The sequence below is a fragment of the Indicator indicator genome, chromosome 26 (genome assembly GCF_027791375.1).
Source record: "Indicator indicator isolate 239-I01 chromosome 26, UM_Iind_1.1, whole genome shotgun sequence".
In the NCBI taxonomy this organism is placed as follows: domain Eukaryota; kingdom Metazoa; phylum Chordata; class Aves; order Piciformes; family Indicatoridae; genus Indicator; species Indicator indicator.
In genome coordinates, this window is record NC_072035.1 from 10,726,410 (window position 1) to 10,751,174 (window position 24,765).

A 24,765-nucleotide genomic window follows, 5' to 3' on the forward strand; every position below is an offset into this window, starting at 1 on the left:
TCTCCTTATCCTTCTTCTCCTTCGCCTCCTTCTCCTCCCCCTCCTCCCCATCTTTCTCCTTTTTCTCACCTTCCTCCCCTTCCTTCTTCTCCTCCTCCTCTCCCCAGCCCCACACTGCCTCCCACCTCCTGTTCCCACTCAACCAAGAGGTTTGGTGCCCAGCAGGACCCTACCCCAGCTCCTCTCTCACCCCACAACTTCCCCAGGAACCCACCTGGGGCTCACATTTGGGTTATTTTTTCCCCCTTTTATTATCATTTTGCCCTTGGTTCTGAGTTAGAGGTGACCACAGCACCCAGGGACCATTCAGAAGCCTCCTTTTTTTCCTCTCCTTTCTTTTTTTTTTGGTTTGTCTTGGTTTTTAATTTTTTTTTATCCCCCCTCAACCACTTCCAAACCACTCATTATGGGCTGTTCTCCACTCTCTGTAATTTTACATTTAATAGGTTTAATTCATTCAGAACAAAAAAGAAGCAAAAGCAAAACTGGGGAAAAAAAAAAAAGGCAAATATAAAAGTGTTTAAATCTTGAAAAGAAAACACAAGAAAAGCAAAAACCCTGATGAAAACCAAGGTGATTGTGCTGGGAGAAGAGCTACTGTACCCCCTGAACAGCCTGTTCAAGCACTAAGTGCATTTAAAAAAAAAAAAAAAAGAAAGAAACAAACAACAAAAAATCACTGAGAATGTTTTTTGTTTTGCTTTTTTTGGTTTGGTTTTTTTTTTTTTTATACTTAAAAAAAAAATGACCATTATATTCTACTGTGAGAAGTGCTGGCTGCACTGATATTCTGATATTGTTTTAAAAGTGAGAGAAAAATGAATGAAACATTAAAAAAAAAAGAAAAAAAGAAGAAAAAAAAGGCAAAAAAAAATACCAAACAAAACCCAAAAGTTATGTGTCCTGATGGTGTTTTTGGTTTTTTTTTTTCCCTCCCCACCTTCCCCAAAAGTAAAATCAGGATATGGGTTCTGGAGTTTCATTGCTTTGCCCCACCCCACCCCTCCCACCCACACCCACCCCCCAACAAAGCCAGGATCCCCTCCTCTGTGCCCTCTCCCTTGCTCCCCACAGATTTTTAGGGCACAGGGGAGCACCTATAAATAACCTGCTCATGGTGCTGAGCCATTAATCTCACCCTGGGCACCAGCCTCCACCTGGCACCCGAAGGGCAACCAGGAGAGGTGGCTGCACGTGGGTCAAATCCTCAGGGATTAGGGCTGTGGCCCTGTGTGCTCCTGTGGGATGCTCATCCCTGGGTGATGGGGTCGGGTACCACACCCCAACTCTGTCACTCACATCTTCACCTGGGCAGTGGTGGCATCGCTGCCAACCAATTGGTATGTCATTGAGTTTGCTCCCAGTGCCAGGGCAGGTTGGGGGCTCTTTGGTGGCCCCACTGATAGACTCACAGATTCACAGGTCGGGTTTGAAGGGACCCTCAAAGGGCATCTTGTCCAACCGCCCTGCAGTCAGCAGGGACACCTCCAACTAGAGCTGGCTGCACAGGGCCACAGCAAGTCTGATCCTGAGCATCTCCAGGGCTGGTCCCCAGCTGCCAGCTCATATCCCTCCCCACAGCCACCAGCATGGCTGGGAGGACACAGTGGGGGTTGATTTCTTTACCCACCTGAAGAACTGGGATCATTTTTAAACCAGTTCCTGTCCCAGCTCACCCATGGCCATCACTGCCTGTGGGACTGGTCCCAGTGGAAACCCACAGCAGGATTTGCAGGGGTGGCACCGGACTCTCCTGTCCGTGGTTGGGTGTCTGGTGGCATTGAGTGGCCATGACCAGTGTCAGAGCAGCCACAGCCCACGCTGGAGTAGGCACAACCCATGCCAGAGTGGCTGTGACCCACACTAGAGGAGCCACAACCCACACCAGTGGCCATAACCCACACCTCTGCCAGGGATGGTGACAGGGATATGGATAGGATCAGGGACAGGGGACAGAGATGGGGATGGGATGGGGTTAGAGACAAGGATAGCAATAAGGGATCAAGGATAGGCGACACTGACAGGGACGAGGATGCGGTTAGGGACAGGGGTAACAATAAGGGATCAGGGATAGGGGCCAGAGACAGGGATGAGGATGGGGTTAGGGACAAGTATATGGATAAGGGATCAGGGTTAGAGTCAAGTACAGGGACAAGGATAGGGATAGGATTGGGGACAAGGATACAGAAAGGGATGGATAGGGGATAGGGACAGTGACAGGGAATAGGGAGAGAGAAGGGGATGGGGACAGGGGTGGAGATGGGGGTGGGAACAGGGAGAGGGATGGGGACAGGGACAGAGCAGCGCCTCCTTTCTCTCCCGTCTCCTTTGCCCTCTTGCCGTCACGGCGGCATGCGTGGTCCTGCCCGGTATTTACGGCGTGCCGGGAGGGGACCGCTCCGTCACCGGCGGCGAGCGGTGTGACAGCCTGATCCAGGGAACAAAGAGAAAGTGGGACAAAAGGAAACTGTCACAGAGGTTCACCTTCCTGGGGAGGGGGAGGAGGGGGGCGGGGGGGAGTGGGATGCCGTTGCCTGAGCCGTTAAAATTAGACCAAGCTGGAGGAAAATATTTGCTTAGATCTTTCTCATTACCAAGGTGTCACCTCCAGAGACAACGCGAGGCTGAAAGCACGGCGCTGCCGCTGGGTCCCAAGGTCGTGGTGATGCTGGTGGGGATGGTGGTGATGATGATGCTGGTTGCATCCCCTCCACCAGCTCCCCGCCCTGCATTGTGGGGCGGGGGAAGGTACCGAAGTGGGACATCCCACCAAAACCGGGGCTGCCCAAGGTGAGGAACCTCACCTTCACCCGGAAGAAACTTTGCTGCGATGGTGTTTGGACGGCAGGGAGGGGGGGGATTCATTAGCTCTGCTCCATCATCTTCCTCCCGTGGCCATAAATCAGGGTGAGTGGCTGGGAGTGATGGCATGATCCATCTGCTGGTGTCCAAGTCATTACTTTTCATTAGGTGCTGCACGGGGCGGGGTGGGGGGGGGGGAGGGGGAGGGGAGGAGGCGAGGGGGGTGTTATTATTTAGCAGGTTAATTGTCCCCACAGGTAGCTCCAGCTCATGGGAGAAGTTCACCGTGCACAGCACTCCACATGTGAAATGCAACATCCCCTCCTCACCTTCACCCAGCAGTGCCAGCTCTGATGAGGTTGTGGGAACCCAAAACCAGATGGAAATGGGAAAGGAACTCCCCTATTGAGATGTATCCCATTGGCTAGGGTGAAGACACCACCACCCAGAGATTTCCAGCACCCCAGGAGGGCTTAGAACCCCATGAGGGCATGTGCTGGAGGAGCTGATGTTGTTTCTGCTCTGAAAATATCTTCCTATTAAAGTAGGAATAGCAAGAATAATACTAATATAACACTAGTACACTAATAATAACAATAATAAATAATAATAATAATCCTCCCTCACATGTGGAACACAAAATCAGTGGGTCCCTCCTCACCTCCACCTAGAGGCCTCAGCAGTGCCAGCTCTGGTGAGACTGTGGGGACCCAAAACCAGCTGGAAATGGGGGAGAAAGCCCCCAGTGAGAAGCATCTCAGCAGCTAGGGATCTCCAGATACCTCCAGCACCCCAGGAGGGCTTAGAACCCCATGAGGAGTGCAGGGATGTGCTGGGGGAATCGATGCTGTTCCTGGTTTGCAACTAGCTTCTTACTAAAATAGTAATAACAATAGTAAACCAATACTAATACTACTAATAGTAATATAATTTCTGAGGCACAAGGAAACTTGGGGGCCACCTCGGCTGTGTGAGCACGAGGAGCCCGAGACAGGGACTATAAATTGCAGGGCTGGCAGAAGGGACTCACCCAAGCTCATCTCTCATTTTGATTGATTTCAGCTTCACAAATTAAGCTTGAGATTTATCTAAAAATAAATTTGCTTCCACTCTCAGCGTCAGGGATGACAAGTGCTTTTCTCTTCCCTTTGTTGGCTTTGTCATCACCCAGCAAGGGGAGGGCATGGGGTGGGAAGGGGCTGTGCCCAAGCACTTTCAGCTTGCTACCAGCCCCCCACAACGAAGTGCACCTTGCTAACCTGAGGGGTTGGAAGGGCAGGGTGGAAAAAGAGCCAAATGTCAGCCCTGCAGTTCTGAAGGTGGCAGAGGTATCCTGTGCTGGGACACCACCACCCTGGTCTTGGTGTCACCATCCCCACCAAGCCACCATGGGGTCCAGCATGATGGCACAGGGCACTGCTGTCCTCCACTTCCTGCATCCAAACCCCTTTAAACCTCCCTCGTTTGAATTTGCACAGAAGGGGGAAAAATGAAGATTTTTTTTCTTCCCCAGTTATTCTGGAAAATCCCATCCTTGGTGCTGGAGCCAGGGGCAGCCACACTGCAGAGCCCATCTCCAGCACCAAACCCTCTGCCAGGGCCCCCCAAGCCACCCCAAATGCATAGTCAGGGCAAAGCAGAGCCCACCTCCAACACCAAACACTGCACCAGGCTTTTCTGAGCCACCCCAAGAGCCCAGTCAGGGCAGAGTCCATCTCCAGCACCAAACCCTCTGCCAGGGCCCCCCAGGCCACCCCAAATGCATAGTCAGGGCAAAGCAGAGCCCATCTCCAGCACCAAACACTGCACCAGGCCTTTCTGAGCCACCCCAGGAGCCCAGTCAGGGTAAAGCAGAGCTCATCTCCAGCACCAAACCCTCTGACAGGGCTCTCCAAGCCACCCCAAATGCACAGTCAAGGAAAAGCAGAGCCCATCTCCAGCACCAAACCTTCTGCCAGGGCTCTCCAAGCCACCCCAAATGCATAGTCAGGGCAAAGCAGAGCTCATTTCCAGCACCAAACCCTCTGCCAGGGCTCTCCAAGCCACCCCAAATGCATAGTCAGGGCAAAGCAGAGCCCATCTCCAGCACCAAACCCTCTGCTAGGGCTCTCCAAGCCACCCTGACTGCCCAGCTGGGACTGGCCACTGTCTGGGCGAGAGCAAATTTTATCATCTTCCTCAGGTTGCAGCAGGGGAGGTTTAGGTTGGACATGAGGAACAATTTCTTTCCCTTGAGCATTGCCAAGGCCTGGCCCAGGCTGCCCAGAGCAGTGGTGGATTCCCCAGCCATGGAGGGGTTTCAAAGCTGTGTAGATGTAGTGCTGATGGCCATGGTTTGGTGGTAACCTTACAGTGCTGGACAACAGGTGGACATGATGATCTTCAAAGTCTTTTTCGACCCAGCCAGTTCTGTGATGCTGTGATTCATCACATCCTCTGGTGGGAATGAGGAGCAGGCTCAGCTCCTCACTCAGTTACGGAGCCTCAGCTTCTGCTGAGCAGTGATAATGGAATTTACTCATTCCTCACCCTGGGGAAATGCTCCAACCACCAGAGGAGACAGAGATGGAAACCCCACCTGAGCTGAGTCCAGACACTGCAGTTAACACCAGTGGTGAGTAATCAAGTCTGAAGCATCTCCTTTTCTGCTGCATCATTTGCTTAGGGAGCCAGGCTGCCTCCGGGATCCTGCCCAAGGTCTCTGGCATCATGCCCTGTGCCACCATGTCATTGGTGCCTACCCAAATTGGTCCTTCAGGCCTGCCCAACATCCAGCTGTGAAAGAAAACTACGATGTGGGGGTGGTTGGCAAGGGAGCTGAACACAGATGGCATATCCTGGTTAATGGGAGAGGATGGAATTTGGATGAGGATGGCAGTAGAGATGGGTTGGAAATGGGGATGGGACGGGTTGAAGGACAGGGATGGAGATAGGACTGAGTGGAAAAGGATGGGATGGACTGGGACAGATTGGGAATGAGTTGGGGATGGAATGGGATGGGATGGGGTCTGCATGAGCTGCGGGTGGTGATGGGGATGAGCTGGGGACGGGTTGGGGTGGGAAAGGACAGGTTGGATCAAGTCAGGGAGCATCCCGACAAGGCAGGGACACCCATCCTGCTGCCCATCCCACCGGCAGTGCATCGGGCAAGGGATGCAGAGGCACCCCGGGGCGGGGGCCCCAAGCCCGGCCGCAGACCCCCGCTTTGCCCCGATCCGGCTCCCCTCCAGCCCTCTCGCAGGGCGTGGGGCAGAAGCCGGGCCGCCGCCGCTGGCCCCGCCGCTGGCCCCGCATCGCGCGGTGTCTGGTGCCCTCCAGCGGAACGGGGACGCCGCCGGGATGGAGCCGGGGGCATGGGCTGGGCACCACTGCTGGGCACCAGAGACATGCGCCATGCCCATAAATCGTATCCGTGCACCATCACCATGCACCGGACCATCACCACAGCCCTGCACCACCGGATGAGTGTGGGGCTGCCAGGGCTGGGGTCTCTAATCTCCTGGGCAGAGCTGCCAAGACCAGGATGGCGAAGCTGGATGCCCATGACCCCCATCTGCTGCAGCTCTGCCAGTCTCTGCCCCATGGCCTCTTGCCCCAGGCTGGGCACAAGGGAGGACAGGAGGGTCTGTCTGCAGGGTGTGAGTTCAGGATGCTGGGTGACCATCCACCATGGCATGGCACAGCTGGAAACCTGCTGGCACCTGGAATCAGGTGGTGCCAGGAGGAGGTGGTGGTGGTGACAGTTCCATCTTTATTTCTAAATAAATAGTTGTATAAACCTTGTGCAAAATCGTGTGGCACAAACCATTTGCCTCAGTGGGCAGAGGGGGCCACACTTACTGCCCACACCAGAGGTTCCCAGCATGGCACAGTGAAGCGTTGGCACTGGAGCTCATCTGTGTGAGCTGGAGATGCCCAGCACCACCCGGGCAGGGCTAGGACCCCCAAGTTCAGGCTGGACACCTGCTGAGTGCTGGAGGGATGGAGCTGCACGGATCCCTGAGGAGCAAACAACAAGCACCATCCAGCCCAGTCCATGATTCCACCAGCAGTGCCAGGGCTGTGTCAGGAGCCTGGGCAGAGTCCATCAGTTCCCAGGGCCACCATGCTAGAGTGGGGAGCTGGAGGCTTGGCCGTGCCTCCGTTCCCGTGCCTCTGCTGTCCCCATGGTCCCCAGTGGCACCACCACCTCTTCTGGCTGGCAGCTCTTGTTGAGCTCTACCACACGTGGCACCACGGTCGACCAGCGATCTGTGGAGATGGTGGCATCCTCAGGAGTCTGTCAGAGCCAGGAGGCTGGGGCTGTCCTTCTCTGTCCCATCAGCCCCACACCACCCAGCCCCTCAAAATAATCTGCTCCTGAGGCTCATCAAGAGGCTGCAAGCAACATTTCAAGGGCTGCTCCCAGCCTTTGGCACCATGCTCACCTCCCTGCACACCCCAGATGGTCCCAGCCCATGGCACCATGCTCACCTCCCTCCACACCCCAGGGATGGTCCCGGCCCTTGGCACCATGCTCACCTCCCTCCACACCCTAGGGATGCTCCCAGCCCACAGCACCATGCTCACCTCCTTGCACACCCCAGGGATGTTCCCGGCCCTTGGCACCATGCTCACCTCCCTGCAGACCCCAGGGCTGCTCCCAGTCCATGGCACCATGCTCACCTCCCTCCACACCCCAGGGCTGCTCCCAGTCCATGGCACCATGCTCACCTCCCTCCACACCCCAGGGCTGCTTCCATCCCTTGGCACCTTGCTCACCTCCTTGCACACCCCAGGGATGCTCCCAGCCCTTGGCACCTTGCTCACCTCCTTGCACACCCCAGGGCTGCTCCCAGCCCTTGGCACCTTGCTCACCTCCTTGCACACCCCAGGGATGCTCCCAGCCCTTGGCACCTTGCTCACCTCCTTGCACACCCCAGGGCTGCTCCCATCCCTTGGCACCTTGCTCACCTCCTTGCACACCCCAGGGCTGCTCCCAGCCCTTGGCACCATGCTCACCTCCTTGCACACCCCAGGGCTGCTCCCAGGCACCATGCTCACCTCTCCGCAGCCGGCCCATGGTGTGGGAGAATCCATAGTACTGGTACGTGTCACTCTTGCCTGGGTCCTCACTGATGATACCCAGGTTCTGGTTCCAGTGGGACCAGTTCACCTCATCCACCCTGTGGGGAAAGTCAGACCCAGAGGTGCTGCACCAAGCCAAGGTGGCAGCTCCTGCATCCCTGCACCATTTCCCCCCCTCTGCTCCAGGTTAGTACAAGCCACCCAACAAACGAACTCATGGTGCTGGGACCCCAAAACGCTGCTGGCTGCGGTGGGAGAGGCTCAGCTGCTCGTGGTCCCCAGGGTTCTCCAGGACCTCTGCCTTTACCTGAAGCACCAGCGGCGGTCGGGGGTGCCGTCGGTGCCCTTGCCCACGGTGACCATCTCCCCCGAGCGGAAGGCCTTGCGCAGGAACACAGGGAAGGAGCGCTCGATGTCCAGGATGGTGGTGGCCCACTGTTGGGAACACCAGAGACCCCCCCTCAGCTGCTTGGGGCTGGCAGCACGGGGGACCCTCCCCCAGGTGGTGCCGCTCAGCTGGAGCTCAGGGTGCAGCTCCCGGGGTGGTACCTGCAGCTTCCAGATGTGCTTGCTCTCCTTGGAGACCTGCCCCACGGTCTCACCCATGAGGGCGATGAGCATGTTGAGGAGGAGCACGAAGGTGAGGATGATGTAGGTGACGAGGAGGATGATGAAGACTCCGGGGTACTTGGCGCTCTCCAGCATCTCCAGGTCGCCCATGCCGATGGTGAGCTTGAAGAGGTCGAGCAGGAAGGTGCTGAAGGTCTGGCTGTCCCGGCAGGATGGGTAGGTGGGCAGCGTGCAGTTGGACTGTTCCTTGCTGCAGGACTCGCTGCTGGGGCATGGGTTGAGGAGGGACACCAGAGCTGGGGGAGAAGGGACAGGGATGGCAAGTCCACAGGGGCAGCAGAAAGGACAGGGGGCACAGTGGGCTCCATGTTCTTCATATTGGCCAAGCTCTTCTCCACCACAGGAGGAGGCAGAGGTTGAACCCACAGGTGGGTAGGATGGAGCAGGAGCTCCAGGGCCATGCCACAGCCATGCCCTTCCCCCAGGCTTCAGCTAACCATCCAGGCACCTACCTGATGCATAACCAATCATGAAGAGCAAGTAGACCAGGAGGAAACGGAAGAGGTCCTTGAAGAGGATCTGCAAGTGATGGAGAAGGAGATGGACTGGACTGTGGTGCCAAGCCATGTGGCAGGGCACTATTGCCAGGGCATGCCACAGGGACAGCTGGGCTGGAACCAAAGCATTGGTGAGCCACAAGAAACCCTGAAGGAAGCATGAAGGAAGCTCCTGTTGGGCCACACATCCATAGGAGGAGTGGATCTGCTAGGGAAGTAGAAGACCCTTGGTCCCATCAGACCTTCTGGATCATGATGCTGTAGGTCCCTGTCAGCTTGAGGCCCCGAGTGAAGTAGAGTGCATTCATCCAGCCCAGGACCAGGGCGAAGACCATGACAGCCAGGTACGCCTCGATGCCACCCAGGTACAGCCCCGCTGTGACGATCACCAGAACTGAGTAGATGAAGCTGAAGGACAACCAGGGTCAGATCCTGCACCAACAGCCACCACCACCTACTGCTCCATGTAAGCCCAGGGGTGCTGTGGCTCAAGGAGGTCCTGGGGATTCCCTACGTACTAGAGCAGCTGGAAGGAACCATCTATGAAGAAGGAGTTCACGCCTGGGCACTTCTTCGTGAACAGATCTTTGATCTGGGGGAGAGAGGAAGAAGTTGGAGGGGGTCAGGGGAGCAAGACCCTGCTGGGCAGTGTCCCAGTGTCCAGGGGGGCATTGCGTCAGGAGCTAATGCCTTGGACCCCAGCATTGTCACCCTCGAGTCACTCCTTGTGTGGAGGCCACAAGGGCTTGGCCATCCCACAGGAGGAACCCTGCCTCGCTGCACTGACGTTTGTGAAGAAGAAGAGGATGCCAGTGAGAAGGGTGATGATCTCCCCAGCCAGGCGCAGGTAGTCAACGGTGGTGATGTATGGGTAGGGAGGCTGCAGAGAAAGGACAGACCTGAGCTGCTCCATCATCCCAGGGCTGCTTGGCGTAGAGATCCACCAACCCCTCCCTCCCCTCTGCCAGGAGGTGCTGGCCCATGATGCTGTGGGACTCACAGGGCCTTCCATGGGGCGGTAGTAGGCGATGAGGGTGAAGATGATCATGGCGCTGAGGTAGGAGACGACGCTGATGTAGAAGGAGACGGCGCCGAACTTGCGCCACTTGTCACGCAGCAGCTCGTTGATGGGCTCCACGGCCAGCATCTCGTGGCGGTTCTGGTGGGACAGGGCTGCTGTCAGCGGCCACCCGGCGCCGGGACCCTTTCGTCTCTCCCCTCAGCCCCTGCTGCACACCTCGATCTTGCTGTTGTAGACGAGGATCTCCAGCACGGACACCTCCTCCCCACAGGTGTCCAGCGAGGAGAGGTCGTAGAGGGAGGAGTAGACAGGGCCATAGGCCCAGTCCTTGAACTTGCGCGAGAGGTGCCGCGTGTCCTCCTCCACGATCTCCCGACGGATGATGTGCTGGAAGATCTGCCGGAGGGAGGACCCACACACAGAATCATCACAGCATCAACCAGGCTGGAAAAGACCTTAGAGATCATCGAGTCCAACCTAACACCTAACCCCTCCTGACAACTAAACCCTGGCTCCAAGTGCCACAGCCAAGCTTTTTCTGAACACCTCCAGGGATGGTGACTCCACCACCTCCCTGGGCAGCACATTCCACTGGCCAATTACTCTTCCTGTGAAGAACTTTCTCCTCACCTCGAGCATAAACTTCCCCTGGCACAGCTTGAGACTGTGTCCTCTTGTTCTGCTTGCCTGGGAGAAGAGACCAACCCCCACCTGACTACGACCTCATTTTAGGTAGCTGTAGAGAGCAATGAGGTCTCCCCTAAGCCTCCTCTTGTGCAGTCTAAACACTCCCAGCTCCCTCAGCCTCTCCTCACAGGGCTGTGTTCCAGACCTCTCACCAGCCTCGTTGCACTTCTCTGGACACATTCAAGTATCTCAATGTCCTTTTTAAATTGAGGAGCCCAGAACTGGACACAGTACTAAGCACACACAAGGTCCCTGCCTGCTTGGGACACCCTGATCTCCTTCCACCCCACCCCAGGCACCATTCTCTCCTCCCACCTCACCCAAGACACCAAGTTCTCCTTGCAGCCCACCCCAGACCTTCTGTTCTCCTATCTCACCCCAGCACCCTGTTCTCCTATCTCACCCCAGCAACCTGCTCTTCCACCCCACCCCTGGCACCTATCTCACCCCAGACATGCTGTTCTCCTTCCATCCCACCCCAGCATCCTGTTGTCCTCCCACCACACCCAGGAGAGCTCAGGGTGCAGGACAGCAGCAGCAGCCCCCCAGAAATGCTGCAGCTTTGGCATCCTCGATGACCCTCCGCCCACAGCACCAGAGGACAAGAGCAAGTCAGAGGAGGAGATGTGCTGAGGGCCTGCAGTTAATTAGGGAAGGGACAGAATGCAATGATGTATGTGTGGGGTTAATTAGCCAGGTTAATTAGCCAGGTTAATAGGCTGCACATCCAGGTTTCCAGCATCATCTGCAGAGAGAAGCCAGCACAGCAGGGACAGCTTCAAGTTGTGCCGGGGGAGGTTCAGGTTGGATATTAGGAACAGTTTCTTCACGGCAAGGGTTCTCAAGCGCTGGAACAGGCTGCCCAGGGAGGTGGTGGAGTCACCATCCCTGGAGGTGGCTGTGGTGCTGAGGGCTGTGGGTTAATGGCAGTGGCTTAGCAGCAGTGGGGGGCCTGTGAGCTCTAGGTGAGCAGCTGGACTCGATGACCTCAAAGGTCTCTTCCAACCTCACCAGCTCAACGCTCCTCTGACACGCGCTGAGCGCGACAGGTCTCAGGCAGGGGCTGCCAGGGGATGGATGCCAGTGGAGGGGAGGTCACCGTACCCCGATCTTGCCGCTCTTGGCAGCCATCATGAGCGGGGAGAGGCCGTCGTTGTTGAGCAGGGCCTCCAGGTTGGTGTCGGGGAAGAGCTTGGCGCACTTGACGAGGAGCAGGTCGTACATCTTGGTGACGAACTTGGTGTTCTCCCGCGTGTTGTCGGCGATGGCCACCAGGGCGTGCAGCACGGTGTTGCCGCGGGAGTCCTGGCGCCGCAGGTCCGCCTGCTTGTGGCTGTTCTCCGTCAGGTACTGCACGATGTGAGGCTGGTTGGTGCAGGCGGCCAGCGAGAGGGGCAGCTCCCCTGTGGGCACAGCCCAGCAGCACAGTCACAGGTTGGAAGGGACCGTCAAAGGGCATCTTGTGCAACCCCCTTGCACTCAGCAACCTCTAGAGCAGGTTGCTCAGGGCCCTGCCAGGTCTGATCTTGGATATCTCCAGGGATCCTGTTCCAATGTTCCACCACTCTCATTGTCAAGAACTTCCCTCTAATGTCCAACCTAAATCTCCTCTGCTCCAGTTTCAAACCACTGCTTCTCATCCTATTCCCACAGGCTCTTCTAAACGGTCCCTCCCCAGCCTTCCTCTAGGTCCCCTTCAGATATCAAAATGCAGCTCTAAGGTCTCCCCAAAGCCTTCTCTTCTCCAGGCTGACAGCCCCAACTATCCCAGTCTGCCCTTGTAGGAGAGGTGCTCCAGCCCTCTCATCATCTTCATGGCCTCCTCTGGACCCTCTTCAACAGGTCCAAGTCCTTGTGTTGGGCATCCCAGAGCTGGATACAGTACTGCAGGTGACGCCTCAGCAGAGCAGAGGGGCAGAATCACCTCTCTGTGTCTGCTGGCCGTGCTTCTTTTGCTGAAGCCCAGGATGCCACTGGTCTTTTGGGCTGCAAGTGCCCCTTGCTGGCTCATGTCCAACTTCTCATCCAGTAGCACCCCCAGGACCTTTTCTGCAGGGCTGCTCTCAATCTCATCACCCCCCAGGCTGGATTGACATCAAGGATTACCCCGACCCAGGTGCAGGACCTTGTGCTTTGCCTTATTGAACTGTCACCCAGCTGAGGTCCATCACTCTTGCTCAGCTGCTGGGACGTGCCCAGGGAGCAGCCAGTCCTCCTGAGTGACCCATTGGGCTTGCTCTCCACTCACCAAAGTAGAAGTAGCCACCTTCATCCTTGGGCTGGAAGAAGCGACCACGGGCCTGGGCATGGACATCTGCTCCCTTCTCCACCAGCAGCTCCACGTAGTGCTTGCAGCGGCGCTCGATGGCGATGTGCAGGGCTGTCTGACCTGTGCCAGTGCCACCTGTCAGCCCCCTCCTCACTCTGTGACTCCCCTCAGGTCCACAGCCTTCCCTGGGTACCTGCTGCCCCAGTCCCCAAACCTCCTCCACAAAGGACCCCAACTTTCCAGTGTCCCTGCTGCTCTGGTCCCCAAGCCCTTCTAGGGTCTTCTCTCCTCTCCTCTCCAAGGTCCTTGTTGCACATCCCAACTCCCGCATCCACTCCTAAAGTCCTCACTCAATCCCAGCTCACAGCATCTCCAGCTCCAGGATCCATGCTCCATCCAACCTCCCAGCAACTTCCATCCATCCCAGTGCTCCTGTTCCCAACCTCCCCAGCAGCCTCCATCCATTCCAGGGTTCCCAGTGCTCCTATTCCCAACCTCCCCAGCAGCCTCCATCCATTCCAGGGTCCCCAGTGCTTCTGTTCCCAACCTCCCCAGCAGCCTTCATCCTCCCTCTACTCTGATCCCCAACTACCCCAGCATCCTCCATCTTCTCCAGGGTCCCTACAGCTTGTGTCCCCAATCTCCCTGAGGTCCCACACGCCCAGGCAGGGCTGGTGGTGGTCCTGTGCCCCACTCCCACCTCGGTAGTAGACATCCCTGAAGGGTGAGTTGATGAACTCCCGCATGTTTCCTGTCCTCTCGGCGATGTCCAGGAGCAGGGGGATGGTGTCGTTCCTGCCCCCACTCAGGTTGAGCAGAGCCTTGGGCAGGCAGGTCTTCCCCGTGGAGGGCTCTGGGGGGGGAGGATCACATCAGCACAGTACATTAGAAGTTGGAAGGGACCTCAAGAAATCATCAAGTCCAACCCCCCTGCCAGAGCAGGAGCACTTAGGGTAGTCTGCACAGGAATGCATCCAGGTGGGTTTGGAAAGTCTCCAGAGAAGGAGACTCCACAACCCTCCTGGGGAGCCTGCTCCAGGGCTCTGTCACCCTCAGTGTAAAGAACTTTCTCCTCATGTTGAGGTGAAATCTTCTATATTCAAGTTTGAACCCATTGTTCCTTGGCTTATTAGTGTGCACCACCATAAAGAGCTTGGCCCCCTCCACTTGACACCCACCCCTCAGCTATTGATAGACATTGATCAGATCCCCTCTCAGTCTTCTCTTGTCCAGACTAAACAGCCCCAGGGCTCTCAGTCTCTCTTCACAGGGGAGATGCTCAAGTCCCCTAAGCATCCTCCTGGCTCTCTGTTGGATTCTCTCCAGCAGGTCTCTGTCTCTCTTGAATTGGGGAGCCCAAAACTGGACACAGTATTCCAGGTGTGGCCTCACCAGGGCAGAGTAGAGGGGGAGAAGAACCTCTCTAGACCTGCTGAACACACTTTTCATGATGCACCCCAGATGCTGAGACAGTCATCAGGGCAAACCCCCACTGGACCTTGAGGGTGCCCAGTTCTGCACCCCTTGGCCAAATCTCCAGCTCCTCCTGGGCACTGCATGTCCTAGCACTCCCATACCAGAGCTGGGCATCTCCATCCCCATGGGGACCACCCACCAGGGGCATGGCACAACCCTGGCACCGCAGGTCCTCACCTCGAAACTCCTCATCTGTCAGGCGCTTCTTGTGGGCCAGGAGGAAGGAGAGGAGCCCATCCAGGCCAGCTGGGCACCCCCGGGAGACGATGTCAAAGAGGATGGGTCTGTTGAAGACCTTCAGCACAGGAGGGGGGTCAGGAGCTGGTCCCTTCACACCCGGTGCCTGCTTCCTGTGGGACAAGCACCAGTGCTGGGAACTGGAATCGCTGCCTCAGTTTCCCCACTTGTGCAATGAGCTTGAGGCTGCTCAGACACCAGTAAAGGGCATGGGCATCACTGGGGTCACCCATGGGATTTGGGCAGCCTCCCAAACCGCAGCAGCCCACTGCTGCCGGCATCACACCTCCCAGTATCACCCTCCGGGGCTGCTGGGCACCATGCCAGCTCCCAGCTGGCTGCTGCAGTATTTTGACCTCCCCCTCTTTGTGCCCCCCAGCAGGGACAGACCACGGGTTGGTCATGGTCCAGTGCCAGGGGTGAAACCAGACCGGTCGGAGCGGTTGGTGGCAGCGGGGCAGGCTGGGGCCAACCGGTTGGCTCTGGGCACTGGGAATGGGAGGAGGACAGACAGTGGCTGCCTCAGCCATGGATCTGTGGGGCTGAGGGCACATGGAGCATCCCTGTCCACCCAGGGGACTGAGCTCCTGCCGTGGCATGGGGATACCCTCTTGCACCTGTGGGTGGGGACAGTGGCAGGGGGCCACGGTGCCGCCCCAGGTGCCCAGCACAGAGGGACATTGTGTGCCCAGGCGCGGGCTGCCCCCGCCAGCTCCGGTTTCCTGGCGCAGGGAGGGTGGAGACCTCCTGAAAAGCCTTTTCATGGTGGGGAGCCAGACGTCCTCACTGGCCAGGGGAGCGGCTGGGCACACAGAGCCTCATTCATGGCATGGGCAAGGGGGAAGGGGAACCTTGCTCCGGCCCCACGGCACCGTGGGGCTGCAGACCCACCCCACAGCATGGCACGGCGCAGCGTGGCACAGCCCAGTGCTGCCACTGGACCTGACTGGAAGCAGCTCCCTTGCCCACAGCACCCCGCTCAAAGGAAAATAGTGGGGTTTATCCTCGTCCCCAGCTGCTGGGCATCCCCTTCCACCCAGGGTTTCCCCCCGCCCCCGCTGCTGCCCACTGGCACCGGGGTGCCCGGGCATTGCTGTACTCACTCCACGACCCGCCTGCGCCAGCGCTTGTTCTCACTGGGGTGGTGCCTGTAGGTGCCGTAGTCAAAGAGGGAGTCCATGGGGGCTTTCTTGGGTGCAGGGACCACGGCTGACTCATAGATGGTGGCCTCCAGCAGCTCCATGGGCTTGGGGGCACCTTTCCGGAACGCCCCGTGGAATTTCATCCGGAGGTTCTGCTTCCCATCGCCAGTGCTGGGGGCGCCCCGAGCTGCCTCGGCGGGGGTGGAGGTGTCCTCGCTCTCAAACAGGTTGGCCAGCGAGGAGAGCGGGAAGGAGTCGTTCTGGAGGGAGCCCTCATCCCCTGGACCCTCCCCAGCATCGTGCGGGGGTTCCTCGGTGTCTGCCATGCTTCCTACCCGGGGGGCACGGGCACGGGCAGCCGGCTGCAACCCCCAGCTCCTTCCACGAGACCTGGCAGAGGAAAACGCGGTGTCAATCCCCAACAATTCCTGTCCCTCCCCATCCTCTCCCGAGGGACATTGTGTCCTTGCACAGGAGCAGGTCCCACGCTGGTCCCAGCAGCAGCTGGGGGACCCAGGGTCTCCTGGCCGGTCCTGCCTGCCCTGACTCTCCTCGGTGCCCACCTACCCGGCCGTGGGGACCGCTCAGGTCTGCAGAGGTCCCACCAGCTGCGGTGCTGCCAGCTTCAAAGCTCAGCCGTGATGGGCGAGGGCCCCGCTGCCTCTGCCTGCTGCGGTCAGCCTGGGTGCAGCCCAGGACAGGGCACAGAGCAGCCCCTGTGTGCTCCGATCGCCGCCCAAGGAAGGAAAACATTCCTGGGATACACCCTGCATCCAGGGAAGCGCCCAGAAGCAGCGAGGAGCTGCCATCGCAGCGGGGCTGGGGCTGGTCCCTGATGTCCCACCACTCCCACAGCCCCGGGGGGATCGCTGGGATCTGGGTGCCCACGGTGCTGGCACAGGCATATGGGCCCTAGGAGGGCATCTGGTGCGGCATGGGAGAGCAGGAGCAGTGGTTAGGACAAGAAATTATGGGGTTAGGTTGCTCAGAGGAAAATGGGGCTGCAGAAGAGCCACGCTACCAAAGGACAGCAAAGCTCTGCACCATGCCACATGCACTGCCTGCCACATCCCTCCAGGCAGGGGCACGGAGAAGCAGCTGGGTACCCCTGGGTTGTCCCCCAGCCCCGTTTTCCACCCATAAAACCCTGCACCAGCAGGAAGGCTCAGCCCAGCTCCTGCCTCTGGGGAGCTCAGCCCTCTCTGCGGGTCCTGGGACAGAAAAAGCAGCTGAGAAACGTGTCATTTTCTGCTGGGCAACAGCCACAATGGCAGGCTGGGCACTCCTGGGGTGGGTAGGCATCTCTGCCCCACAACCTGCTTCTAATTAGCCAGCGTGTCCCACGGCAGCCCCACGGCAGGGGCCCACGATGCTCCCACAGACATGGGGAACAAGGGCTGCAAACAGCCCCCAAATCCTGCAATAGAAGAAGGGAGACCTTGGGCAGTGGTCTCCTCCTCCCTGAGTAGCACCCAGAAGGGATGGCACAACCCTGGAGGACACCCAGTGGGGATGGTGCAGCCCTGAGTGGCAGCCACTCCCCTTCCAACAGAGATGGTGCAGCCCCAGGTGGCACCCAACAGAGGCAGTTCAGCCCCAGCTGGCACCCAGGGGAGACAGCATGCTCCTGAGTGGCACCCAGTGGGGGCAGTGCTGCCCCAGGTGGCACCCAGCAGGGATGGTGCAGCCCTGGGTGACACGAGGCAAGCCCCAGAACCACCACAGTTCCTCCCCTTCGCTGACTTTCCTGCCACCACCTTCTCCACAAGACATTCCACAGCCACCTGCCAAAGCCCTCAGGGTCCCACGTCCTGACCCCAAGCAAACATGGGCCCCTGTGTGGCCTATTTGTCCCCAGAGGATGGAGAAGGGGGTGGCCAAGCAGGCTGACCCCGAGGGCTGCAGTGGGAATTCCAGCCCTGACCAGTCCCATCCCACCACAGCCCAGGGCAGAGCCAGGGAGCCACCAGCACAGGACACCATTCCCCTGTAGGTTGGGGGACTTGGCAGGGTGTGTGCAGCCCTGGAGATGCTCCTGGGGCTGGAGCTTGGGGTGACACAGGCTGGGGACAAGTAGAAAGGGCAGGAAGCTGGAGCTGGCCACCAGTGCCCTGGGGCAGGAAGCTCAGGTTGGAACTGACAGCTTGGTGTCTGGTGCCATCAGCCTGGGCGGGCACTCCCATGGGCACAGCTGCTGCCAGGAAAGGTGCTGTCAGTGGGGTTTGATTTGGCTTCTTCATTATTTGTTTTTTTTTGGTTTTTTTTTTTTTCAGCCTTCCTCACCCCACGGAATAAATGAGTCAAGGAGCAGCTCACCAAGGTTCTCCAGCACAGCCCCAGCTCTTGGATCCTACACAACCCCCACCAACACACACACCTCTCCCCAGCTTCCAATTAAGTTGGACTTGATCACCTTTGGGATCTTCTCCAACCTTTAATGATTCTATGATTCTAAGTCACCTCCCAGCCACACCAGTGTCCCCAGTTAGTCCCTTACTCCAGCCCACCACGGAGGGATATGCCCGGGATGGGTAGCAGCAGGGGGGTGCCCCATAGGTGGGTGGTGCAGAGTTGGCCACATTAAAGTGTTTGTTCCTCAAAGCAAAGCAGGGAGAGCTGTGGAGTGAATCACTGGAACCACACCGTGGGCACCCTCAGCCCTGGTGGAAACACTCATCCGGAGTGGAGCAACCACCTTCCAAAAGTAACAGCCCCTCCAGGGCCAGGATCACACGGGTGAGAGCCCTGGACTTGGCCTGCAGCAATGGATGGACCTCAAAGCCATTGCCAGCCCCGTTCCCAAGCTTGCTATGGGAATGAACCTGGCACCTCATGCTTGGAGTGGTGAACCCCAGCTTGGGCAGACAGGGTAACACCCCTCGGTGCTGGGGGGAGCCCACGAAGCTGCACCTTGCCTGGCCCAGCTCAGCTCAGCCCACAGCCTTGTCCTCTTCCCTAGGGAACCAATCCTGCCCTGGTCCCTGTATCCTCATCCCTGGGGGTCTCAGCCTGCCCTGGTCCCTGCATCCTCATCCTTGGGGGTCCCATCCCGTCCCGGTCCCCTTGTCCTGTCCCGGTCACCAAGTCCTGCTCCGGGGCTCAATCCGTCGCGGTCCGGCCACCCCCACGTTCCAGCCGCCCCCGGTTTTTCGGGACCCAGCAGTTCTCTCCCCCCGCCCCGTACCGGGATACGTCCCGCGAAGTCTCCCGCAGGCTCCGGCGCCGCCGAGTCGCCGCGGGGCCGGTCGCGGAGCGCGGCCCCTCCCCGGGACAGCTCCGGGGGCGGGAGGCACCGAGACCCGCCTGCAGGAACGGCCCCCGCCCGCCCCCGCCGCTCCTGCACCGGCCCGGCCCCGAGCAGCCCCGGAATAACCTCCCCGAAACAGTCCTCCCCCGCCCAAAACAGACACCCAGGAGCAACCTCCCTGAAACAGCCCCCGCAAGGAATAGCCCCAAAAACTCGCCCAAAAATAGGCCCCCAAAATCTCCCTCTCCAAAACAGCCCCTCCCCCGGAACAAGCCCTGAAACACTCTCCCCAGAATAGGCTCCTCAAAACAGACCCCCTAAAAAGACCCTCCCCAGAACAGACCCCCCCCCCAGAAACAACCCCAAAACTTTTTCCCAAAACAGCCCTCCCCCCAGGAACAAGCACCAAAACCTCCTCCCCCAAAGTCCCCCCCACAAGATCAGCCCCAAAAAGAGTTCAAAAACACCCTCCTTCAAACATCTCCTCCACAAAAAAGCCCTAAAACACCTTCCTTGAAACATCTCCTCCAGGAACAACCCCAGAACACCATTCCCAAAACAGCTCCCCCAGGAACAAACCCCAAATCATCCTCCCTCAAAAAGCACCCCCAAGAACAGCCCCAAAACAAGCCCAGAAACACCCTCCTTGAAACACTTCCTCCAGAAACAACACCAAAAACACCCTCCCCAGAACAGCCCCCCCAAGAACAGCCCCAAAACACTCTCCCCAGAACAGCCCCCCCAAGATCAGCCCCAAAACAAGCCAGAAACAGTTTCCTTGAAACATTTCCTCCAGGAGCAACCCCAAAACACCTTTCTTGAAGCATCTCCTCAGGAATGAATCCCAAAACATCATTCCCAAAACACCTTCCTGGAAGCATCTCCTCTAGGAACAACCCTAAAAGACTATTCCCAAAACAGCTCTCCCAGAAACAAGCCCATTAACACCTTCCTTGAAACATCTCTTCCAGGAATAACCCCAAAATACTATTCCCAAACCACCTTCCTCCAGGAACAACCCCAAAACACCTTTCCTGAAGCATCTCCTCCAGGAACAACCCCAAAACACCCTTCCCAAAACAGCTCCCCCAGGAACAAAGCCCAAAACACCTTCCTTGAAGCATTTCCTCCAGGAACAACCCCAAAACGCCATTCCCAAAACAGCCCTCCCAGAAACAAGCCCCTTAACACCTTCCTTGAAGCATCTTCTCCAGGAACAACCCCAAAACACCATTCCTAAAACAGCTCCCCCAGGAACAAACCCCAAAACACCTTTCCTGAAGCATCTCCTCCAGGAACAACCCCAAAACACCCTTCCCAAAACAGCTCCCCCAGGAACAAACCCCAAAACACCTTTCCTGAAGCATCTCCTCCAGGAACAACCCCAAAACACCATTCCTAAAACAGCTCCCCCAGGAACAAAGCCCAAAACACCTTCCTTGAAGCATTTCCTCCAGGAACAACCCCAAGACAGCATCCCCAAGACACCTCCACCCCAGAAAAGAAGCCCCTTGAGAGCCACCCAGGCTGAGGTTACCGTCAGCATTTATTAAGTCATCTGCCCGCCGGCGTGGGGCTCGGCGGTGCCGTAAGGCTGCAGGTTCAGAAGGCACCACGTGTTCCCACCACCACCACGATGGGGACAGTCCCTCAGCTTCAGCCAGTGTGGGGGTCCCAGCCAAGGGGGGGGTTCAGTCCCACTTTGGGGATAGCCATCAGCTCCTCCATCACCAGCATCATTTGGGAAGCTCTTCACTGGGTGTCCATCGGGTACAGTCTGAGAGTCAGGGCACAGCCGAGGTGGCATCGGTGGGATGGTGCCACCAGCCATGTGACACCATTGGTGGTTAGGACCCAAAAACTCTTATTTTGCTGCTTTAGTACGAAATGTGGGGGCAATCCTGTGATGTCACCATCAGTTTATTGCTGTATTATCAACAAAAATAGGAATTACTATGGTCTAGGCTTTGTAGCTCAGCTCTGCGTTCATCTTCGTGTACATCTCATAAATGGCATCCAGGATGGGGGTGACCCTCGAGAGGAACTGGTGGATCTTCTCAATGCTCTCCTCCTCTTTGACCTCTTTGCCCTTCTCCAACGCCTTCAGCAAATCAGATTTGTATGGAAGAGCATAGACTGAGCCCTAAAAAAAAACAGCAGAAGGAGATTTAAAGCTCCCACAAGCCCAAAGTTCTCCTCGTTCTACAGGCAGGACCATGGTTTGGGTTGTTTCCACGTGGCTTCAGAGATCCCAACTGGGACACCAAGGGGGTCTCTGGACACTCAGAGCTGCATGGGAACTACCTGAGAGATGGTGGCTGGGAACCCTCACCGTGAAGAGCTTCTGCAGCATCCAGCCATGGTACTTCTTCAGTGAGATCTCATAAGCCTTCATGGCGTTCACACGGATCAGGTTGGGATGTTCCTCGTCCCGCTCGCCGTCGGAGATGCTCTGCAGCAACACCAGCATGAACTTCAAGCCCCTGTGAGATGAATGGTGATGTTTGGGTGGGGAGAGGAATCTAGCAAGGAAAACCTTTGAGCATGGAGCATCCAGATCCTTCCAAAACCAACAGTCCTGGCAGTAGACCCTTGATGCTTTCCCCTGCGTGTTCCTGCTTCCCCAGCCAGGCCCAGCCCTAAGGGTAAGGCCAAACCCCATGTTCTCGACAGTAGACTGCAACTGGTATTCAGTGGGGTCCCCGCAAGCCAGGAGACAGCCCAGAGCAGCCCCTCAACACCAGGAATCACCTTTTCAACCACATCAATGCCAGTGTCGCACCAATCTTGGGCCATGCTGAACCGTGAATCTCCTTCTCCACCTCCAGGATGTTCTGCAGGGTTTTGAACTTGGTAGGGTTGGAGTCATAAACTGCCCGGATTTTCTGAGGGCAGAGAAAAGTACTTGAGTGCTGGGTTCAGTTTTGGGACCTTCACTCCAAGGGCATTGAGGTGCTAGAGTGGGTCCAGAGAAGAGCAATGAAGCTGGTGAAGGGTCTGGAGCAGCTGAGGGAACTGGGGTTGTTCAGCCTGGAGAAAAGGAGGCTGAGGGGAGACCTCATTGCTCTCTACAGCTCCCTGAAAGGAGATTGGAGCCAGGTGGGGGCTGGTCTCTTCTCCCATGGAACAAGCAATAGGAAAAGAGGAAATGGCATCAAATTGCACCAAGGGAGATTTAGGTTGGACATTAGAAGAAATTTCTTCACTGAAAGGGTTCTCAAACTTGAACAGGTTCCCCAGGGAGGTGGTTGAATCCCCATCCCTGGAGATATTTAAGAGAGGCAGAGATGTGGTACTGAGGGACAAGGCTTAGCACCAGCTTGGATAGGGAATGGTTTGACTTGGTGATTTTAAATGTCTTTTCCAACTCAAACCATTCTATGGTTCTATCATTCTCTAAAAGGGGGACTGGCACTGGAGAGCAGCCAGGCTGGAGCTCAGGGCTGTGAGGTGAGGAAACAGCAGTGCCAGGGAGCCCTGTTTATTAACACACACAACTGAGATAAGCCACCACTGAGTCCAAAAGGTCCCAAAAGGGAAGAAAAACCCTTTTAAACATCTCCAGATCTTGTCTCTTTGATCCCACAGCATCTCAGCCCAGGGGTGTTCACCCATCCTGAGTTGCCCTGCACCCCTTCTTACCTTGATATTTCCAGCCAGGTCAGCTTTGACCGGTGAGTAGACAATGGGAGTCCCTAGGCAATCTGTGGAAACAGGGATGGAGGACAATGAGTCGTTTGGGGACACAAGAACTTTAGGAGAAACTTCTTTGGTGTGCTGGAGTCCTGGAGCAGGCTGCCCAGAGAGGTTGTGGAGTCTCATTTTCTAGAGAGATTCCAAACCCACCTGGACATTGTGATCCTGGCCAAGCTGCTGTGGGTGCCCCTGCGTGAGCAGGGGGCTTGGACTGGATGATCTCCAGAGGTCCCTTCCAACCCCACCATACTAGGATTGCTTAATTCTGTGAGACACCACAAAGTCTTGAGTCATAACCAAAAGGTTTCACCTTATCCTCAGCCAAGGCACCAAGACACATGCCAGCAAGGTTGGGAAGGGCAGTGAATGACTGCTGGCTCTCCAGGAGAGTCCTGTCTCCCATCCTAGTCCCATGAGTGACTCTCAACTCCAAGGACATGGCCCCAATGCCAGGGTTCAGAGCAGCACGATGGGCACAGAACCCTCTCTGCCAATCCCCAGGCAGGCAGCCCCGTGTCCTGCCCAGCTCAGTCGTGCCACAGAGCTGTCAACACAATGCCCACATTGTGGCAGGCAGCGGGACAGCGCAGGCCGTCGTGGCATCAGGGTAGCCGTGCCACCGCACACCCACGGCCCCGACATGGGGTGGGACCCACGAGCCAGCCGGGAGCCGCCTGCCCCGAGCCGTGCCTCCGGCCGGGGCGTACCGGCAAGAGGCGGCCGGGGCGTCGGCAGGGCTATGGCAGCTGTGCCAGGGCGTGAGGACGGGTAGGACGTTTCCCAACGGGGCTGCTCGGCTGGTTTGACGGGGTCGTGATGCAACGCTGGCCCCGCCAAGCTGCTTCCCCGGAGGGCACCGGGGTCGGGGGCGGGATGACTCAGAAGCAGGGGAGCCCCAGGAGCGAGCACCCAGGATGGGAGTGGGGGGATGTGGGGACTGCGGAAGGGTAAACCCAGTCCGGCGGGGCTCAGGGGCCCACCACCTGCAGACTGAGCGGCGGGACCGATCCTGGTCTCCGGTCCCTCCTTCCCCCGCCGGCCCAGGCTTACCGAAGAACGGCGGCAGGTGCGCCACGGCCTCCAGGAAGGGCAGCGTCTCTATCTGCTTGTCTGCGGGCAGCGGCTTGAACTCGTGCTCCAGCAGCAGCGCCATGACCCTCTATGATCCGACCCGACCCGGCCTGGCCTGGCCTGGCCTGGCCTGGCTCAGCCCGGCCCTGCCCGGCCCCGCTCCGCTCGGGCCCCGGGAAGCGCACCGGGAGCCGCACCGGGAAGCACAGCGGGAGCGGCCCCGCCGGCCGACACGGCAGCACCCCGCCCACGCCGCTTCCAACCAATGGCAGCGCCCCGCTTGCCCAATCACAATGAGGGGCGGGACTAGCTCGGCGCTGGGGGCGGGGTCATGCTGGGACGGGGTGGGGTTATGGAGCGATGGGGTCGTGGAATGCGTTGGGTTGGGAAAGCCGCTGGGATCCGCGAGTGCAACCACCAGCCCAACACCGCCGTGGCCATCAAACCATGTCCCACAGTGCCATGGCCACACGTTTCTTGAACTCCACCTCCTCCCTGGGCACCCTCTTCCAATCCCTCACCACTCTTGCAGCAAAGAAATTTTTCCTCATCTCCAACCTAACCCTCCCCCTGGCACAATTTCAGGCCGTTTCACCTCCTTCTATCACCTGAGACCAGGGCGAAGAGACCAAACCCCACCTCACTCCAACCTCCTTTCAGAGAGTTATAGAGTGCCAGAAGGTCTCCCCTCAGCCTCTTTTTCTCCAGACTAAACAGTCCCAGATCCCTCAGGCACTCCTCACCAGACCTGTTCTACAGACCCTTCACCAGCTTCATTGACCTTTGCTGGACCAATTTCAGCCCCTCCATGTCCTTCTTGGAGAGAGAGGCCCAAAACTGAACCCAGTAGTCAAGGTGTGTCCCCACCAGTGCCCAGTACAGTGGCATGATCACTTCCCTGCTCCTGCTAGTCCCAGCAGATC

At 57.7% G+C, this 24,765-nt stretch overlaps 2 protein-coding genes across 2 annotated transcripts; both read right to left on the reverse strand.

The window, feature by feature from the left end:
- Positions 1-6,910: 6,910 nt before the first annotated feature.
- Positions 6,911-16,154, reverse strand: TRPV4 (transient receptor potential cation channel subfamily V member 4). Its single transcript, XM_054392622.1, has 15 exons — positions 15,790-16,154; positions 14,627-14,799; positions 13,674-13,826; positions 12,953-13,093; positions 11,809-12,107; positions 10,234-10,413; positions 9,997-10,155; positions 9,784-9,876; positions 9,515-9,588; positions 9,239-9,404; positions 8,952-9,018; positions 8,419-8,735; positions 8,177-8,304; positions 7,846-7,967; positions 6,911-7,053 (listed from the first exon to the last, which is right to left on the reverse strand). Exons 1-15 carry the CDS (start codon positions 16,152-16,154, stop codon positions 6,911-6,913), a joined length of 2,580 nt encoding a protein of 859 aa, XP_054248597.1.
- Positions 16,155-21,035: 4,881 nt separating this feature from the next.
- On the reverse strand, positions 21,036-23,924 carry GLTP (glycolipid transfer protein). Its single transcript, XM_054392840.1, has 5 exons — positions 23,822-23,924; positions 22,718-22,779; positions 21,827-21,960; positions 21,408-21,558; positions 21,036-21,218 (listed from the first exon to the last, which is right to left on the reverse strand). The coding sequence occupies exons 1-5, from the start codon at positions 23,922-23,924 to the stop codon at positions 21,036-21,038; spliced, it is 633 nt and encodes a 210-aa protein (XP_054248815.1).
- Between the last annotated feature and the right edge of the window lie 841 nt (positions 23,925-24,765).